We start from the raw sequence: 13,565 nt of genomic DNA, 5'->3' as shown, positions 1-13,565 counted from the left end.
CTTAAAATTGTACTATTGTAAATTGTAGTAATTGTAATTTTATTTTTTTTTATTTGCATCCCTTCTACTATAAATTTTACTAATTATAAAACTTTTGCTACCTTTCTTTTTGTATTAATGTACAAACAAAATTCACCACTCCATATTCTATGTCTAGTCTTAAGCAGTGTGTAAGCGTCAGGATCAGTCAGTCCAAAATGCTCAGGCATGTTACTGGCATTCTCTGTGCTGAATATTTTACATATCAACTACACATTGTATACTATGCAAAGAAATAAATATTTGAATTTGAACAGCATACATAAATGACTTCGAGTGTGTATAAATCTGTAGTGGAGGGATGGCAGGGTAGAGGTCGGCCTAGAAAGGGTTGGAGAGAGGGGATAAAGGAGGTTTTGTGTGCGAGGGGCTTGGACTTCCAGCAAGCGTGCCTGAGTGCATTTGATAGAAATGAATGGAGACAAATGGTTTTTAATACAGTGGACCCTCGACTAACACTATTAATCCGTTCCTGAGAGCTCATCGTTAGTCAAATTTATCGTTAGTCAAGTTAATTTTCCCCATAAGAAATAATGGAAATCAAATTAATCCGTGTAGGACACCCCAAAGTATGAAAAAAAAAATTGTTTTTACCACATGAAATATTAATTTTAACACACACAAACTGAATAAGGCATGCACAGTTACATGACACTTACCTTTATTGGAGATCTGGTGATGATTGTTGGGATGGGAGGAGGGGAGAGTGTTGATGGTCTTAGTGTTTAGAAGGGGAATCCCCTTGCATTAGGACTTGAGGTGGCAAGTCCTTTTCCGGGGTTACTTCCCTTCCCTTTAAATCTCTCAAACCAACCTTTGCTGGCCTTAAATTCACTCACACCACTAGTTGCTGGCATTTTTTTCATTAAATCGTCATGCAACTTCCTAGCCTTTTCACAAATGATCGCTTGAGAGATGCTATCTCCTGCTATCTGTTTTTTGTTTATCCACACCAATAACAGTCTCTCAACATCTTCGAGTACTTGCGATCTCAGTTTCGAAAACATAGTTGCACCTTTGGCAAGAACAGCTTCCTCGATTGCCGTTTTCTTGGCCACAATAGTAGCGATGGTTGATTGGGGTTTTGTGTACAACCTGGCCAGCTCGGAGACACGCACTCCACTTTCATACTTAGCAATGATCTCTTTCTTCATATCCATAGTAATTCTCACCCTTTTTGCTGTAGGGTTGGCACTAGAAGATTTCTTGGGGTCCATGGTGACTTATTTTGCAGGTGCAATCACTAAAAAGGCTGTGATAACATGAAATGTTCCGATTGCATGCTTGGAAGCGACCACGGTGGCTGGCTGGCTTGTAAACACTGGCCAGAAGTGGACGCGTCTGACGGAACAAATAGTGTTGGTCGAGTTTTTTAGCGCTAGTCGAGGCAAAAATTTTACGTTAAAATGTATCGCTAGTCAGATTTATCGTTAATCGATGCCATCGTTGGTCGAGGGTCCACTGTACTTGATGTGCTGTTGGAGTGTGAGCAAAGTATCATTTATGAAGGGATTCAGGGAAACAAGCAGGCCGGATTTGAGTCCTGGAGATGGGAAGTACAGTGTCTACACTCTGAAGGAGGGGTGTTAATGTTGCAGTTTTATAACTGTAGTGTAAAGTACCACTCTGGCAAGTCAGTGATGGAGTGAATGATGAAAGTTTTTCTTTTTTGGGCCACCCTGCCTTGGCGGGAATCGGCCGATTGTGTTAAAAAGAGAAAAAAAAAAATCTCGCCTCTTCAACATTTATAAATCTCGCCTCTTCAACAACAACAAAATATATAAATCTCACCTCTTCATCATCAACAGCATCACCATCAACGGCTCTCTCTGCCATGCGACGCTTCCTGGCCGGCCGATCATCCTCATCATCGCTCTCATCTGTAATATTTCACCTAGTCGTCAATTTAATAATGGAGAGAGAGACTGCTCTTCAACTTCTTAATTATAATTAGATTTTCAATTCTCAGTTGTTACAATTTTTTTTTTTCATTTTTTCAAAATGATTTTTGAAGCAACAGTGTATGTAATGAACATTATGAGAATGTTAATGTTTCAGTTTCATCTTTAATATAAATGGAAATTTTTCAGACTTTCCTAGCTGATTTCTTATGATGTCTTAATCAGAGTACTAAACATTCAGAAATTTTATCTTCTGTTTTCTAGATTTATAAGCCTCAAGAGAAAGTTTATAATTAGTAGCAAGTATTAACACTGGCATTTCAGAGGAATTAAGTTTTTTAACCTCCCTGGGATGTTTAATTTATACTGAGTAATAAGCATTCACTTAAATACAGAGAATAGTTATCAAAATAGTAATACAGGTCCACATTAACTTCATCTGAAATTCTGAAATTCGAAAAGTTCCGAAAACCGAAGTTTTTTCGTGGAGTGTGGAGCATCAGCCACTGACAGAGTGGCAGGCGTTAGTTGTGTCTCAGCGTTTGTAGTGTTCACACATATGTCTGCTGTTCACTGATATTTTGTTTTTGCTCTATATTTTGTGACTGTTTAATTTCACTGTGAAAAGGTCAAAAAAAGCTGCAGATACCCCAATGGGTAACCGTGAAAAAAAGAAAAGGAAGCATCTGACGTTATCAATAACGCAGAAAGTAGTTACTGCAGAAGCTTGATCGTGGTGTGTCAGTACAGCATCTTACTAAAGAATATGGTGTTGGAACTACCACTGTTTATGATTTAAAGAAATGGTGTTTAATACAAATAAGCAGTAGTGATGATGATGACATTGTGAACACAGGTGAGAAGTCCCCATAGACGATATGGTGAAAATGTGTGATCAGTTGTCTTTAAAAATGCCATCAGTCTTATTGCTGCTTCATCACCTGAGAATCATGTTCCTGGTCTATAATTATCCCATTATTTCATTTAACAATATATTACTCTATAAATAAACCATAGTAGTATTTGTAGTCTATTTATCCCACTTAGTGTGAGTATTCATACATTTTTGCTGCAGTGTTAATGTTTGATTATGGGGTGCAGCCCTAGACCCCACTTTCATTCTGAAATTCAAAAAATTTGAAATTCGAAACACTACTGGCCCCAAGGGTTTCAGATAAAGGTATGTGTACCTATACTAAAATATAAAGAAAAAGTATCTACATTGGCATTAGTAACAAATTGGTGATGGTGCCAGAACTACTAGGTGCCAGTGGCCTGTGTCATGCCGGTGGTGCCAGTGGCCTGTGTGTCACGCCGGTGGTGCCAGTGGCCTGTGTCACGCCGGTGGTGCCAGTGGCCTGTGTGTCACGCCGGTGGTGCCAGTGGCCTGTGTGTCACGCCGGTGGTGCCAGTGGCCTGTGTGTCACGCCGGTGGTGCCAGTGGCCTGTGTCACGCCGGTGGTGCCAGTGGCCTGTGTCACGCCGGTGGTGCCAGTGGCCTGTGTCACGCCGGTGGTGCCAGTGGCCTGTGTCACGCCGGTGGTGCCAGTGGCCTGCGTGTCACGCCGGTGGTGCCAGTGGCCTGCGTGTCACGCCGATGGGGCCAGTGGCCTGCGTGTCACGCCGATGGGGCCAGTGGCCTGCGTGTCACGCCGATGGGGCCAGTGGCCTGCGTGTCACGCCGATGGGGCCAGTGGCCTGCGTGTCACGCCGATGGGGCCAGTGGCCTGCGTGTCACGCCGGTGGTGCCAGTGGCCTGCGTGTCACGCCGGTGGTGCCAGTGGCCTGTGTGTCACGCCGGTGGTGCCAGTGGCCTGTGTGTCACGCCGGTGGTGCCAGTGGCCTGTGTCACGCCGGTGGTGCCAGTGGCCTGTGTCACGCCGGTGGTGCCAGTGGCCTGTGTCACGCCGGTGGTGCCAGTGGCCTGTGTCACGCCGGTGTGCCACGCCACGCCGATGGTGCCAGTGGCCTGCGTGTCACGCCGATGGGGCCAGTGGCCTGCGTGTCACGCCGATGGGGCCAGTGGCCTGCGTGTCACGCCGATGGGGCCAGTGGCCTGCGTGTCACGCCGATGGGGCCAGTGGCCTGCGTGTCACGCCGATGGGGCCAGTGGCCTGCGTGTCACGCCGATGGGGCCAGTGGCCTGCGTGTCACGCCGATGGGGCCAGTGTCCTGCGTGTCACGCCGATGGGGCCAGTGGCCTGTGTCACGCCGATGGGGCCAGTGGCCTGTGTCACGCCGATGGGGCCAGTGGCCTGTGTCACGCCGATGGGGCCAGTGGCCTGTGTCACGCCGATGGGGCCAGTGGCCTGTGTCACGCCGATGGGGCCAGTGGCCTGTGTCACGCCGATGGGGCCAGTGGCCTGTGTCACACTGGTGGTGCCAGTGGCCTGTGTCACACTGGTGGTGCCAGTGGCCTGTGTCACACTGGTGGTGCCAGTGGCCTGTGTCACACTGGTGGTGCCAGTGGCCTGTGTCACACTGGTGGTGCCAGTGGCCTGTGTCACACTGGTGGTGCCAGTGGCCTGTGTCACACTGGTGGTGCCAGTGGCCTGTGTCACACTGGTGGTGCCAGTGGCCTGTGTCACACTGGTGGTGCCAGTGGCCTGTGTCACACTGGTGGTGCCAGTGGCCTGTGTCACACTGGTGGTGCCAGTGGCCTGTGTCACACTGGTGGTGCCAGTGGCCTGTGTCACACTGGTGGTGCCAGTGGCCTGTGTCACACTGGTGGTGCCAGTGGCCTGTGTCACACTGGTGGTGCCAGTGGCCTGTGTCACACTGGTGGTGCCAGTGGCCTGTGTCACACTGGTGGTGCCAGTGGCCTGTGTCACACTGGTGGTGCCAGTGGCCTGTGTCACACTGGTGGTGCCAGTGGCCTGTGTCACACTGGTGGTGCCAGTGGCCTGTGTCACACTGGTGGTGCCAGTGGCCTGTGTCACACTGGTGGTGCCAGTGGCCTGTGTCACACTGGTGGTGCCAGTGGCCTGTGTCACACTGGTGGTGCCAGTGGCCTGTGTCACACTGGTGGTGCCAGTGGCCTGTGTCACACTGGTGGTGCCAGTGGCCTGTGTCACACTGGTGGTGCCAGTGGCCTGTGTCACACTGGTGGTGCCAGTGGCCTGTGTCACACTGGTGGTGCCAGTGGCCTGTGTCACACTGGTGGTGCCAGTGGCCTGTGTCACACTGGTGGTGCCAGTGGCCTGTGTCACACTGGTGGTGCCAGTGGCCTGTGTCACACTGGTGGTGCCAGTGGCCTGTGTCACACTGGTGGTGCCAGTGGCCTGTGTCACACTGGTGGTGCCAGTGGCCTGTGTCACACTGATGGTGCCAGTGGCCTGTGTCACACTGATGGTGCCAGTGGCCTGTGTCACTCTGATGGTGCCAGTGGCCTGTGTCACACTGATGGTGCCAGTGGCCTTTGTCACACTGATGGTGCCAGTGGCCTGTGTCATACTTCAACTATTACAAGATGCAAACAAACCATACCCTCGGCCGGGATTGAACCCGCGGTCATAGAGTCTCAAAACTCCAGCCCGTCGCGTTAGCCACTGCAGGTGCACTTGCACAAAGCTTGATAATAATAAAATTATTTTTTCTTTACCCACTTGCAGGTGTGTAAAAATAACCTCCTCAAGGTGGCTTGACTTTGCAGCAGTAATGGGTGGACACAACATTCATTCCTTTCTTACTGATGCCATTTGTCTGTGAAGCTTCTGATCATTTAAATTCAACAAGAAATAAAGGATAAAACTACACTCAGCTATCTTATGAAATCTATTCTTACAGTGTCACATACATGCCCTTAAGTACACCTTTACCACACTATTTACCCAACACATTCAAAAAGTGCAAAGACAACTTTGGTTATGACAAACTGTACCTCTTGCACTAGTGACCAAAACAAAATAAACTGGCTAAATTAATGCTATTTTTTTAATACTTTAATGCTGGTCAGGAAACTAACTGCACTTAAATCCGAAAGAGACCGTTTTGAAACTTAGTAAGTTTAAGTTTCGTGGCATGGATGTGTTCTTTGATCTCAAAATCTTAATTGCCATTAAGCAAGTGTGGGAGAGGGCTGACTTTTCTATCCTTCATAAGCATGACTCATCAGTACCTAGGAGGCTTGAGAAGAAGACTTGAAGACATCATCAAGAGGAAGGGTAATATTAAGAAATACTAGTTAAGGCGAGGAACTCTTGTATATTTCAATATTATATACTGAAAACTTCTCCATAGTCAAGTGTGCCATAAAAGGTGACTAAAATCCTGTGTATATTACTAAATTTAAAAAGAAAAACTTTTGTTTCTTCTCTTTAAGTCACCTTGCCTCGGTGAGAGATGGCTGGTACTATATATTTAAAACAAAGAGGTTATGGAGAGCAGTTTTTTTTTTTGTGTGTGACCTGTTTAAGTGTGTGCATATTTAGAATACCTACAGTATACACAGCATTTTTTTTTTTTTTTTTTTTGCAAATGCAACTGAGTATATCCTAAAATAAATATCATTTTCCATAAAGGCCTTTTCAAGGGCTTTTCATTTCTGATGTGCTTTTCAAGTGCATTAACAAAAAACTGCTCTACATAGAAGAATTAAGAGTAAGACGGGCAGCAGGATCGCAGATGAGCAAGGAGGATTTAGGAAGGGTAGACGGTGTGTAAACCAAGTGTTTACAATAAAACATAGGTGAACAGTATTTACATAAGGGTAAAGAGGTTTTGGTTGCAATTATGGATTTGGAAAAGGCTTATGATAGGGTAGATTCGAGGGCACTGTGGCAATGTTGCTAATGTATGGAATAGGAGGCAGGTTACTGAAAGCAGTGAAGAGTTTTTACAAGGACAGTGAGGCTCAGGTTAGAGTATGTAGGAGAGAGGGAGAATATTTCCCAGTAAAAATAGGCCTTAGACAGGGATGTGTGGTGTCACCATGGTTGTTCAATATATTTATAGATAGGGTTGTAAGAGAAGTGAATGCTCAGGTGTTGGCAAGAGATGTGGGATTAAAAGATGGAGAATCTAACACAAAATGCAAAGTGGGAGTTGCCATAGTTGCCTTTTGCTGATGACAGTGCTTGTGGGAGATTCCGAAGAGAAGTTGTAGAGGTTGGTGACCAAGTTTAGAAAGGTATGTAAAAGGAGGAAATTAAAAGTGGACACAGGAAAGTGTTAGGTGATGAGGATAACAAAAAATTTAAGTAATGAAAGATTGGATATCAGATTGGAGGGAGGGAGTATGGAGGAAGTGACTGTATTCAGATATTTGGGAGTGGACTTGTTTGCAGATGGGTCTATGAAAGACAAGGTGAATCACAAAATTGATGAGGGGAGAAAAAGTCGAGTGGTGCACTGAGGATTTTGTGTAGACAAAGAACATTATCCATGGAAGCAAAGAGGGGAATGTATGAGAGTATAGTTATACTGGTACTCTTATATGGGTGTGAAGCATGAGTGGCGAATGTAGCAACAAGGAGAAGGCTAGAGGCAGCGATGTTGTGTCTGAGGGCAATGTGTGGTATGAATGCAGAGAATCCATAGTTCGGAAATTAGGAGTAGGTGCAGGGTTACTAAAAGTATTATCCAGAGGGCTGAGAAAGGGTTGTTGAGGTGGTTCAGATATTTAGAGAGGATGGAACGATATAGAATGACTTGGAGAGCACATAAATCTGTAGTGGAAGGAAGGCGGGCTAGGGGTCGGTCTAGGAAAGGTTGGAGGGAGGGGGGTAAAGGTTTTGTGTGAGAGGAGCTCTGACTTCCAGCAGGCATGCGTAAATGTGTTAGACAGGAGCGAGTGGAGATGAATGGTTTTTAGGACTTGACGTGCTTTTGGAGTGTGAGCAGAATAACATGTATGAAGGGATTCAGGGAAACCAGCAAGCCGGACTTGAGTCCTGGAGGCAGGAAGTATACTGCCTGCACTCTGAAGGAGGGGTGCTGATGTTGCAGTTTTTTACCTGTAGTGTAGGCATACCTCTGGCAAGACAGTGATAAAGTGATGGATAATGAAAGTGCTTTTATGGGTCACCCTGCCTTGGTGGGTCACCCTGCCTTGGTGGTCCACCCTGCCTTGGTGGGTCACCCTGCCTTGGTGGGTCACCCTGCCTTGGTGGGTCACCCTGCCTTGGTGGTCCACCCTGCCTTGGTGGGTCACCCTGCCTTGGTGGGTCACCCTGCCTTGGTGGGTCACCCTGCCTTGGTGGGTCACCCTGCCTTGGTGGGTCACCCTGCCTTGGTGGGTCACCCTGCCTTGGTGGGTCACCCTGCCTTGGTGGTCCACCCTGCCTTGGTGGGTCACCCTGCCTTGGTGGGTCACCCTGCCTTGGTGGGAAACAGTTAAAGTGTTAATAAAAAAAAATAACAGAGGAGCTTTATAAGAGTGACTTGCCAGGGAGAGCACACCTTCCCATGAGCAAAACTTTTACAAGCATGATAAATGACAATAAAATGATACAAAAGGCCCCGCTTACTCCACACCCTCTTTTCAGTGTTCCACGTTTTTCTTGGCTTTCAATTAAGTCATTATTCATCACATTCAGCGCTTTTACTACTTTTCCACCATTTTCACACAACAGTTGCATAAGAGAAAGGCAACCAGCACTGCATTCTAAAGGCAAGTATTTTACGTACTGTGTACAGTCTCTCCTCATTTACTGACGTACTTGTTTACCGACGACTCAAACTTATGACTTGCTCTCTGATCAGTATACCTAAATAATGCATATTAGAGCTGATTTCCTCTGGTCTGTTTATTACAATATATACAGTACACTACTGTATAAACATTTAAAAATATACCAGAAATATTATAAATTGTGAAAAAGTAACATTAAAATAATATCAAAGATGGTTGACATAAACCCACTACGATTATAGCATGCTCCTCACTTAGTGACGAATTCGTTTACCAATGTGGTCTTAGGAACAGAACTCCACCATTAAGTGAGGGGAGGCTGTATTTATTTTGCTTTTGTATTTACATTTTTAGGCCTAGCTGTATCAAGCACTTAATATGACAGTGAAAACATTATCAGGCATTTTATATGTATTTAATATTGAGAAAAACTGCTCTTTTCCACCCACCAGTGATTTACCTTCATTGCATGGAGTCGGGAACCTAAGAACTGTAAAAACAGCTTGGTACAGGAGGACCTCGCTTTACAGCAGTTTTCATTGGGGCTTCCTTCGATAAATATATTCACCACTCACTATAAACTAAGTACTAGAATATTTTAAGGTAAGTAATGTATGTACTGTAAGTGGAATTTTTAAACCTAGCTCTATTGCTCACTTAACCCTTTCAGGGTGGGTGCCATTGTATTATGGCCTTGAAGCACTGGTCAGTCCCACAGTACTACACCATGAGTACAGCTCATTCAGATGAGCTGTGAGCAGTAAATGTGGGTCTATATATATGAGAGAATGGGTCTATGAGGTAAGTGTGCACCACATGAAAAAAAAAATCATGAAGCAAGCAGTACATGTGAAAAAAAAAAAAAAACAGCTTTTGGCTTAAAATAGCAACTTTGTGGTGTATTTTCATATGGTTTTTAGGGTTGTATTCTTTGTTTCTTTGTCTCATCTGATAAAATGGAAGATATATTACAGAAAAAAAGATGATTTCTGGATGGTTTCAGAATTGAAAGTAGCTCATTATTCCAAAGTACACAAACTACGACACTTGTCCATTACTCGTCTAGCTGATCAATCTAATACGTGTCCACATATGCACCGACATTACTTATGCAATTTAGTCTGCATACCCATAAATTTTCCTCCTCTTTTTTTTTTTTTTTTTTTTTTTTTTTTTTTTGTAAATAAAAATTCAAAATGAAAAGCAAGTGTAATATAGGAGAGACCTGGGCATGTAACTAATGAACAGAGGAAATGTTTTTTAACCCTTTGACTGTTGCAAGCCCCTTTCTGAAACTCATTTTATGTCACAAAATTTTTGGAAAAAAAAAATTATTTTTTCTTATGAAATGATAGAGAATCTTTTCCCGATGGTAATGACACCAAAAGTATGAAATTTGGTCGAAAACTCACGGATTTACGTTCCCATGAGTTAGCGGTCTCGGCGACATACGCATCGGCAATTTCGCCGAATTTGAGCCTTGTTTTTAGCCAATTCCATTGTTTCACTTGACCAAACTCATAATTATTTCTTTAGAGCTCCATTTTTTCTATCAGTTGAGTACAAGAAACCGCCCATTTACCGATTTGAACTACCCAATAAAGTGGTCAGAAATTGGCAATTTGGCCAATTTCATGCAAATTAAAAAAGATGCCAATTTCAAAATATTGTCCAGAATAAACAAGGTAGACATTCTTGGCACTAAAATAACATATCCTCTGTTCATTAGTCACATCTCTAGGGCCACTTATATTGCTATTGCTTTCTATTTTGATTTTTTATTCATACAAAAAGTACAAAATTTACTGTTATGCAGACTACTGCATTATTGTAAAAATGGTATAAATAACATCAGTGCATTAGTGAAAGAATATTAGACTCCCCAGTTAACGTGTATTGGACGTGTGGTGTGATTTGCTTACTCCTGAACTGGTAAAAATCAAACATTTCTGCTACTTTGAGCTCAATTTCAAGGTCGTTTTCATCACGAAATTAATCAAAATCATCTCCATTTCTGTAATATATTTTCCATTTTATCATGCGAGACCATGAAAACGAGAATACAACGATAAATACTATACGAAAATACACCTCAAAGTCGTCATTTTAATCCAAAAAAAATGGTCAGTTTTTTCTCATTATGCACTGCATGCTGCAGGATTTTTTTTGTGGTGCACACTGACCACACAGACCCATTCTCTCACATGTAGGCCTACCAGCTTTCTCCCGCTTGATTTGAAGCCGCTAGAATTTACGCATATAAATACATCAGAAACAGTAGCGCGCAAGACGTATATATACGACTATTACAAAAAAAGTAATTTTTGAAGATGGCAAGATTTACTCCTTTTGTAATAAAGAGTTCGGGATACATAAATACACACAAAAATAAATTAATCTTTAATATAATATAAAAATCAACTTTCCTTTGGTCTAGAGGTATTTGAACTATGATATATGATAATATGTACATGTTACTATAATAAATTATAATTAGCAATTTACTAAAATAAATAATTCGTAACCCTACACAGGGTACAACTTTCTTGACACTACTGTGTCACTATATATATATATCTATATGCTAAAATAATAAATTATAAATAACATTTGTATAATAATAAATTACAATCAACTGCTTCTCACGACACTTATCCGGTCGAGGCCAGTCACATGACACTATTCAGTGTACACTACAACCAGGCCATCTTCAGTGTCACACGACACCCTTTTCATCTCAGTGTTCCACTACGGTCCTGTGCATATCTCAGTGTTTCACTCCATCATACGTCCCTAAGTGTCACACTACGGTCCTGGCCCAGTTCAGTGTAACACTCCAACCTTTTCTTCATGTAATGTCCCACCAAACAGCATCCGATGACTCCGGCCCACAGTTGATCAGCGTAGACGGTGAGTCCACAGACATCACCGGTAGTCCAGTAAATCCTCTCCAAAGCCGGTTGACACACCGCTAGCCAAACACCATGCTGCAAGCTCACTGAATGCGGCCGTCAAGTAACTGAGGCCAACAGACTCAGTGAGCTGCGGTGAGCGGTTCTTCTAACGCCAGTAGATAGGTACGATTAGGTGTTCAGGTACCTACTGCGTAAATGTGTACCCTGAGGAGTTCAGGTACTTAATGTTGCTGAAGCCAGTAGACGTGTACCCTTAGGTGTTCAGGTACCTACTGCTTAGGTGCGTTTCCTGAGGTGTTCAGGTACATACTACTGCGGTGCATACCGTGAGGCGCTCAGGTACATACTGATTCTAAAGCCAGTAGACGTGTACGATTAGGTGGTCAGGTACCTACTGCTTAGGTGCGTACAGCGAGGCGCTCAGGTACATAATGTTTCTAAAGCCAGTAGACGTGTACGATTAGGTGGTCAGGTACCTACTGCTTAGATGTGCACCATGAGGCACTCAGGAACTTACTGCTTCTAAAGCCAGTAGACTGTACCCTTAGGTGTTCAGGTACCTACTGCTTAGGTGCGTACAGCGAGGCACTCAGGTACATACTGTTGCTAAAGCCAGTAGACTGTACCCTTAGGTGTTCAGGTACCTACTGCTTAGGTGCGTACAGCGAGGCGCTCAGGTACATACTGTTTCTAAAGCCAGTAGACGTGTACGATTAGGTGGTCAGGTACCTACTGCTTAGATGTGCACCGTGAGGCACTCAGGCACTTACTGCTTCTAAAGCCAGTAGACTGTACCCTTAGGTGTTCAGGTACCTACTGCTTAGGTGCGTACAGCGAGGCGCTCAGGTACATACTGCTCTAAGGCCGGCTCAGCAGTCCCCACACTGGGTTTGATGACGTACCCAGTGGTACTGCCGGCCGGCAGGTTAACTATTTAACCGCTAGTTTGGCAGGGGGCCGCAACAACGACCGAAACAGTCAAAGGGTTAAGTGCCAGGAATGTCTACATTTTTTATTCTGTTCCTTATTATTAAATTTGCAATTTTTTAATTTTGTGTGAAATTAGCCAAAATACCACTTTCTGATTACTTTACTGGGTAGATGAAATAGGCAAAAGGGAAGTTTCTTGTACTCAAGAGAATAAAAAGAATACAGTAGGGCCCCACTTTTCGGGGTTCCGCTAGTACGGCGATCTCAAATTATGACAAACTTCCTATATGGCAAGCAGTCTTTCAAATACGGCGTGCGCCACCCAGTTTGTTTACATTAAACATGAGCATATCTCTCTATTATGTAATAATAATCACTCTTGGGCACATTAAATGTCTAATTTTATGTCAATATAAACATTTTCATTAATCCATCTATGATATTTTCTTCAAAACTGTATAAGAAACACGTTACACAGCATAACATTTTATGTTTATATACTATGGAGGTGTGGTAGCCGGGCAGAGGGAAAACATTATGTCACTCCCCTTGATACATATCGCTTTTGTTTACAATTCTCGGCATGAATTATTCATTACTTCTCCCTTGTTGATGATGGCATCTAAAGGTTTTTTTTTTTTAACAAGTTAGTCATCTCCCATCAAGGCAGGGTTACCCAAAAAGAAAGAAAATCCCAAAAAGAAAATACTTTCATCATTCAACACTTTCACCTCACTCACACATAATCACTGTTTTTGCAGAGGTGCCCAGAATACAGCAGTTTAGAAGCATACATATAAAGATACACAACATATCCCTTTAAACTACCAATATCCCGATCCCCTCCTTTAGAGTGCAGGCACTGTACTTCCCATTTCCAGGACTCAGTCTGGCTATATAAAAATAACCTGTTTCCCTGAATCCATACACTAAATATTACCCTGCTCACGCTCCAACAGCTCGTCAGGTCCCAAATACCATTCGTCTCCATTCACTCCTATCGAACACGCTCACGCATGCCTGTTGGGAGTCCAAGCCCCTCGCCCACAAAACCTCCCTTACCCCTTCCCTCCAACTTTTTCGAGGATGACCCCTACCACACCTTCTTTCCCTAACAGATATTTACACTCTCCATGTCATTCTACCTTG

General features: G+C 43.9%; 1 protein-coding gene across 2 annotated transcripts in view; it reads right to left on the bottom strand.

The window, feature by feature from the left end:
• Mcm2 (DNA replication licensing factor Mcm2) overlaps positions 1-13,565 on the bottom strand; it is a gene marked incomplete at its 3' end in the record, with an annotated part of 141,245 nt that overhangs the window by 84,690 nt on the left and 42,990 nt on the right. For both annotated transcript variants that reach the window (XM_070084357.1, XM_070084358.1), the window contains 1 exon segment: positions 1,831-1,919. In XM_070084357.1, coding sequence (XP_069940458.1) covers positions 1,831-1,919 — 89 coding nt within the window.

Source organism: Cherax quadricarinatus, chromosome 12 (assembly GCF_038502225.1).
Source record: "Cherax quadricarinatus isolate ZL_2023a chromosome 12, ASM3850222v1, whole genome shotgun sequence".
In the NCBI taxonomy this organism is placed as follows: domain Eukaryota; kingdom Metazoa; phylum Arthropoda; class Malacostraca; order Decapoda; family Parastacidae; genus Cherax; species Cherax quadricarinatus.
The sequence above is the reverse complement of the archived record's forward strand: the minus strand, read 5'-3'. Positions and strand labels throughout refer to the sequence as shown.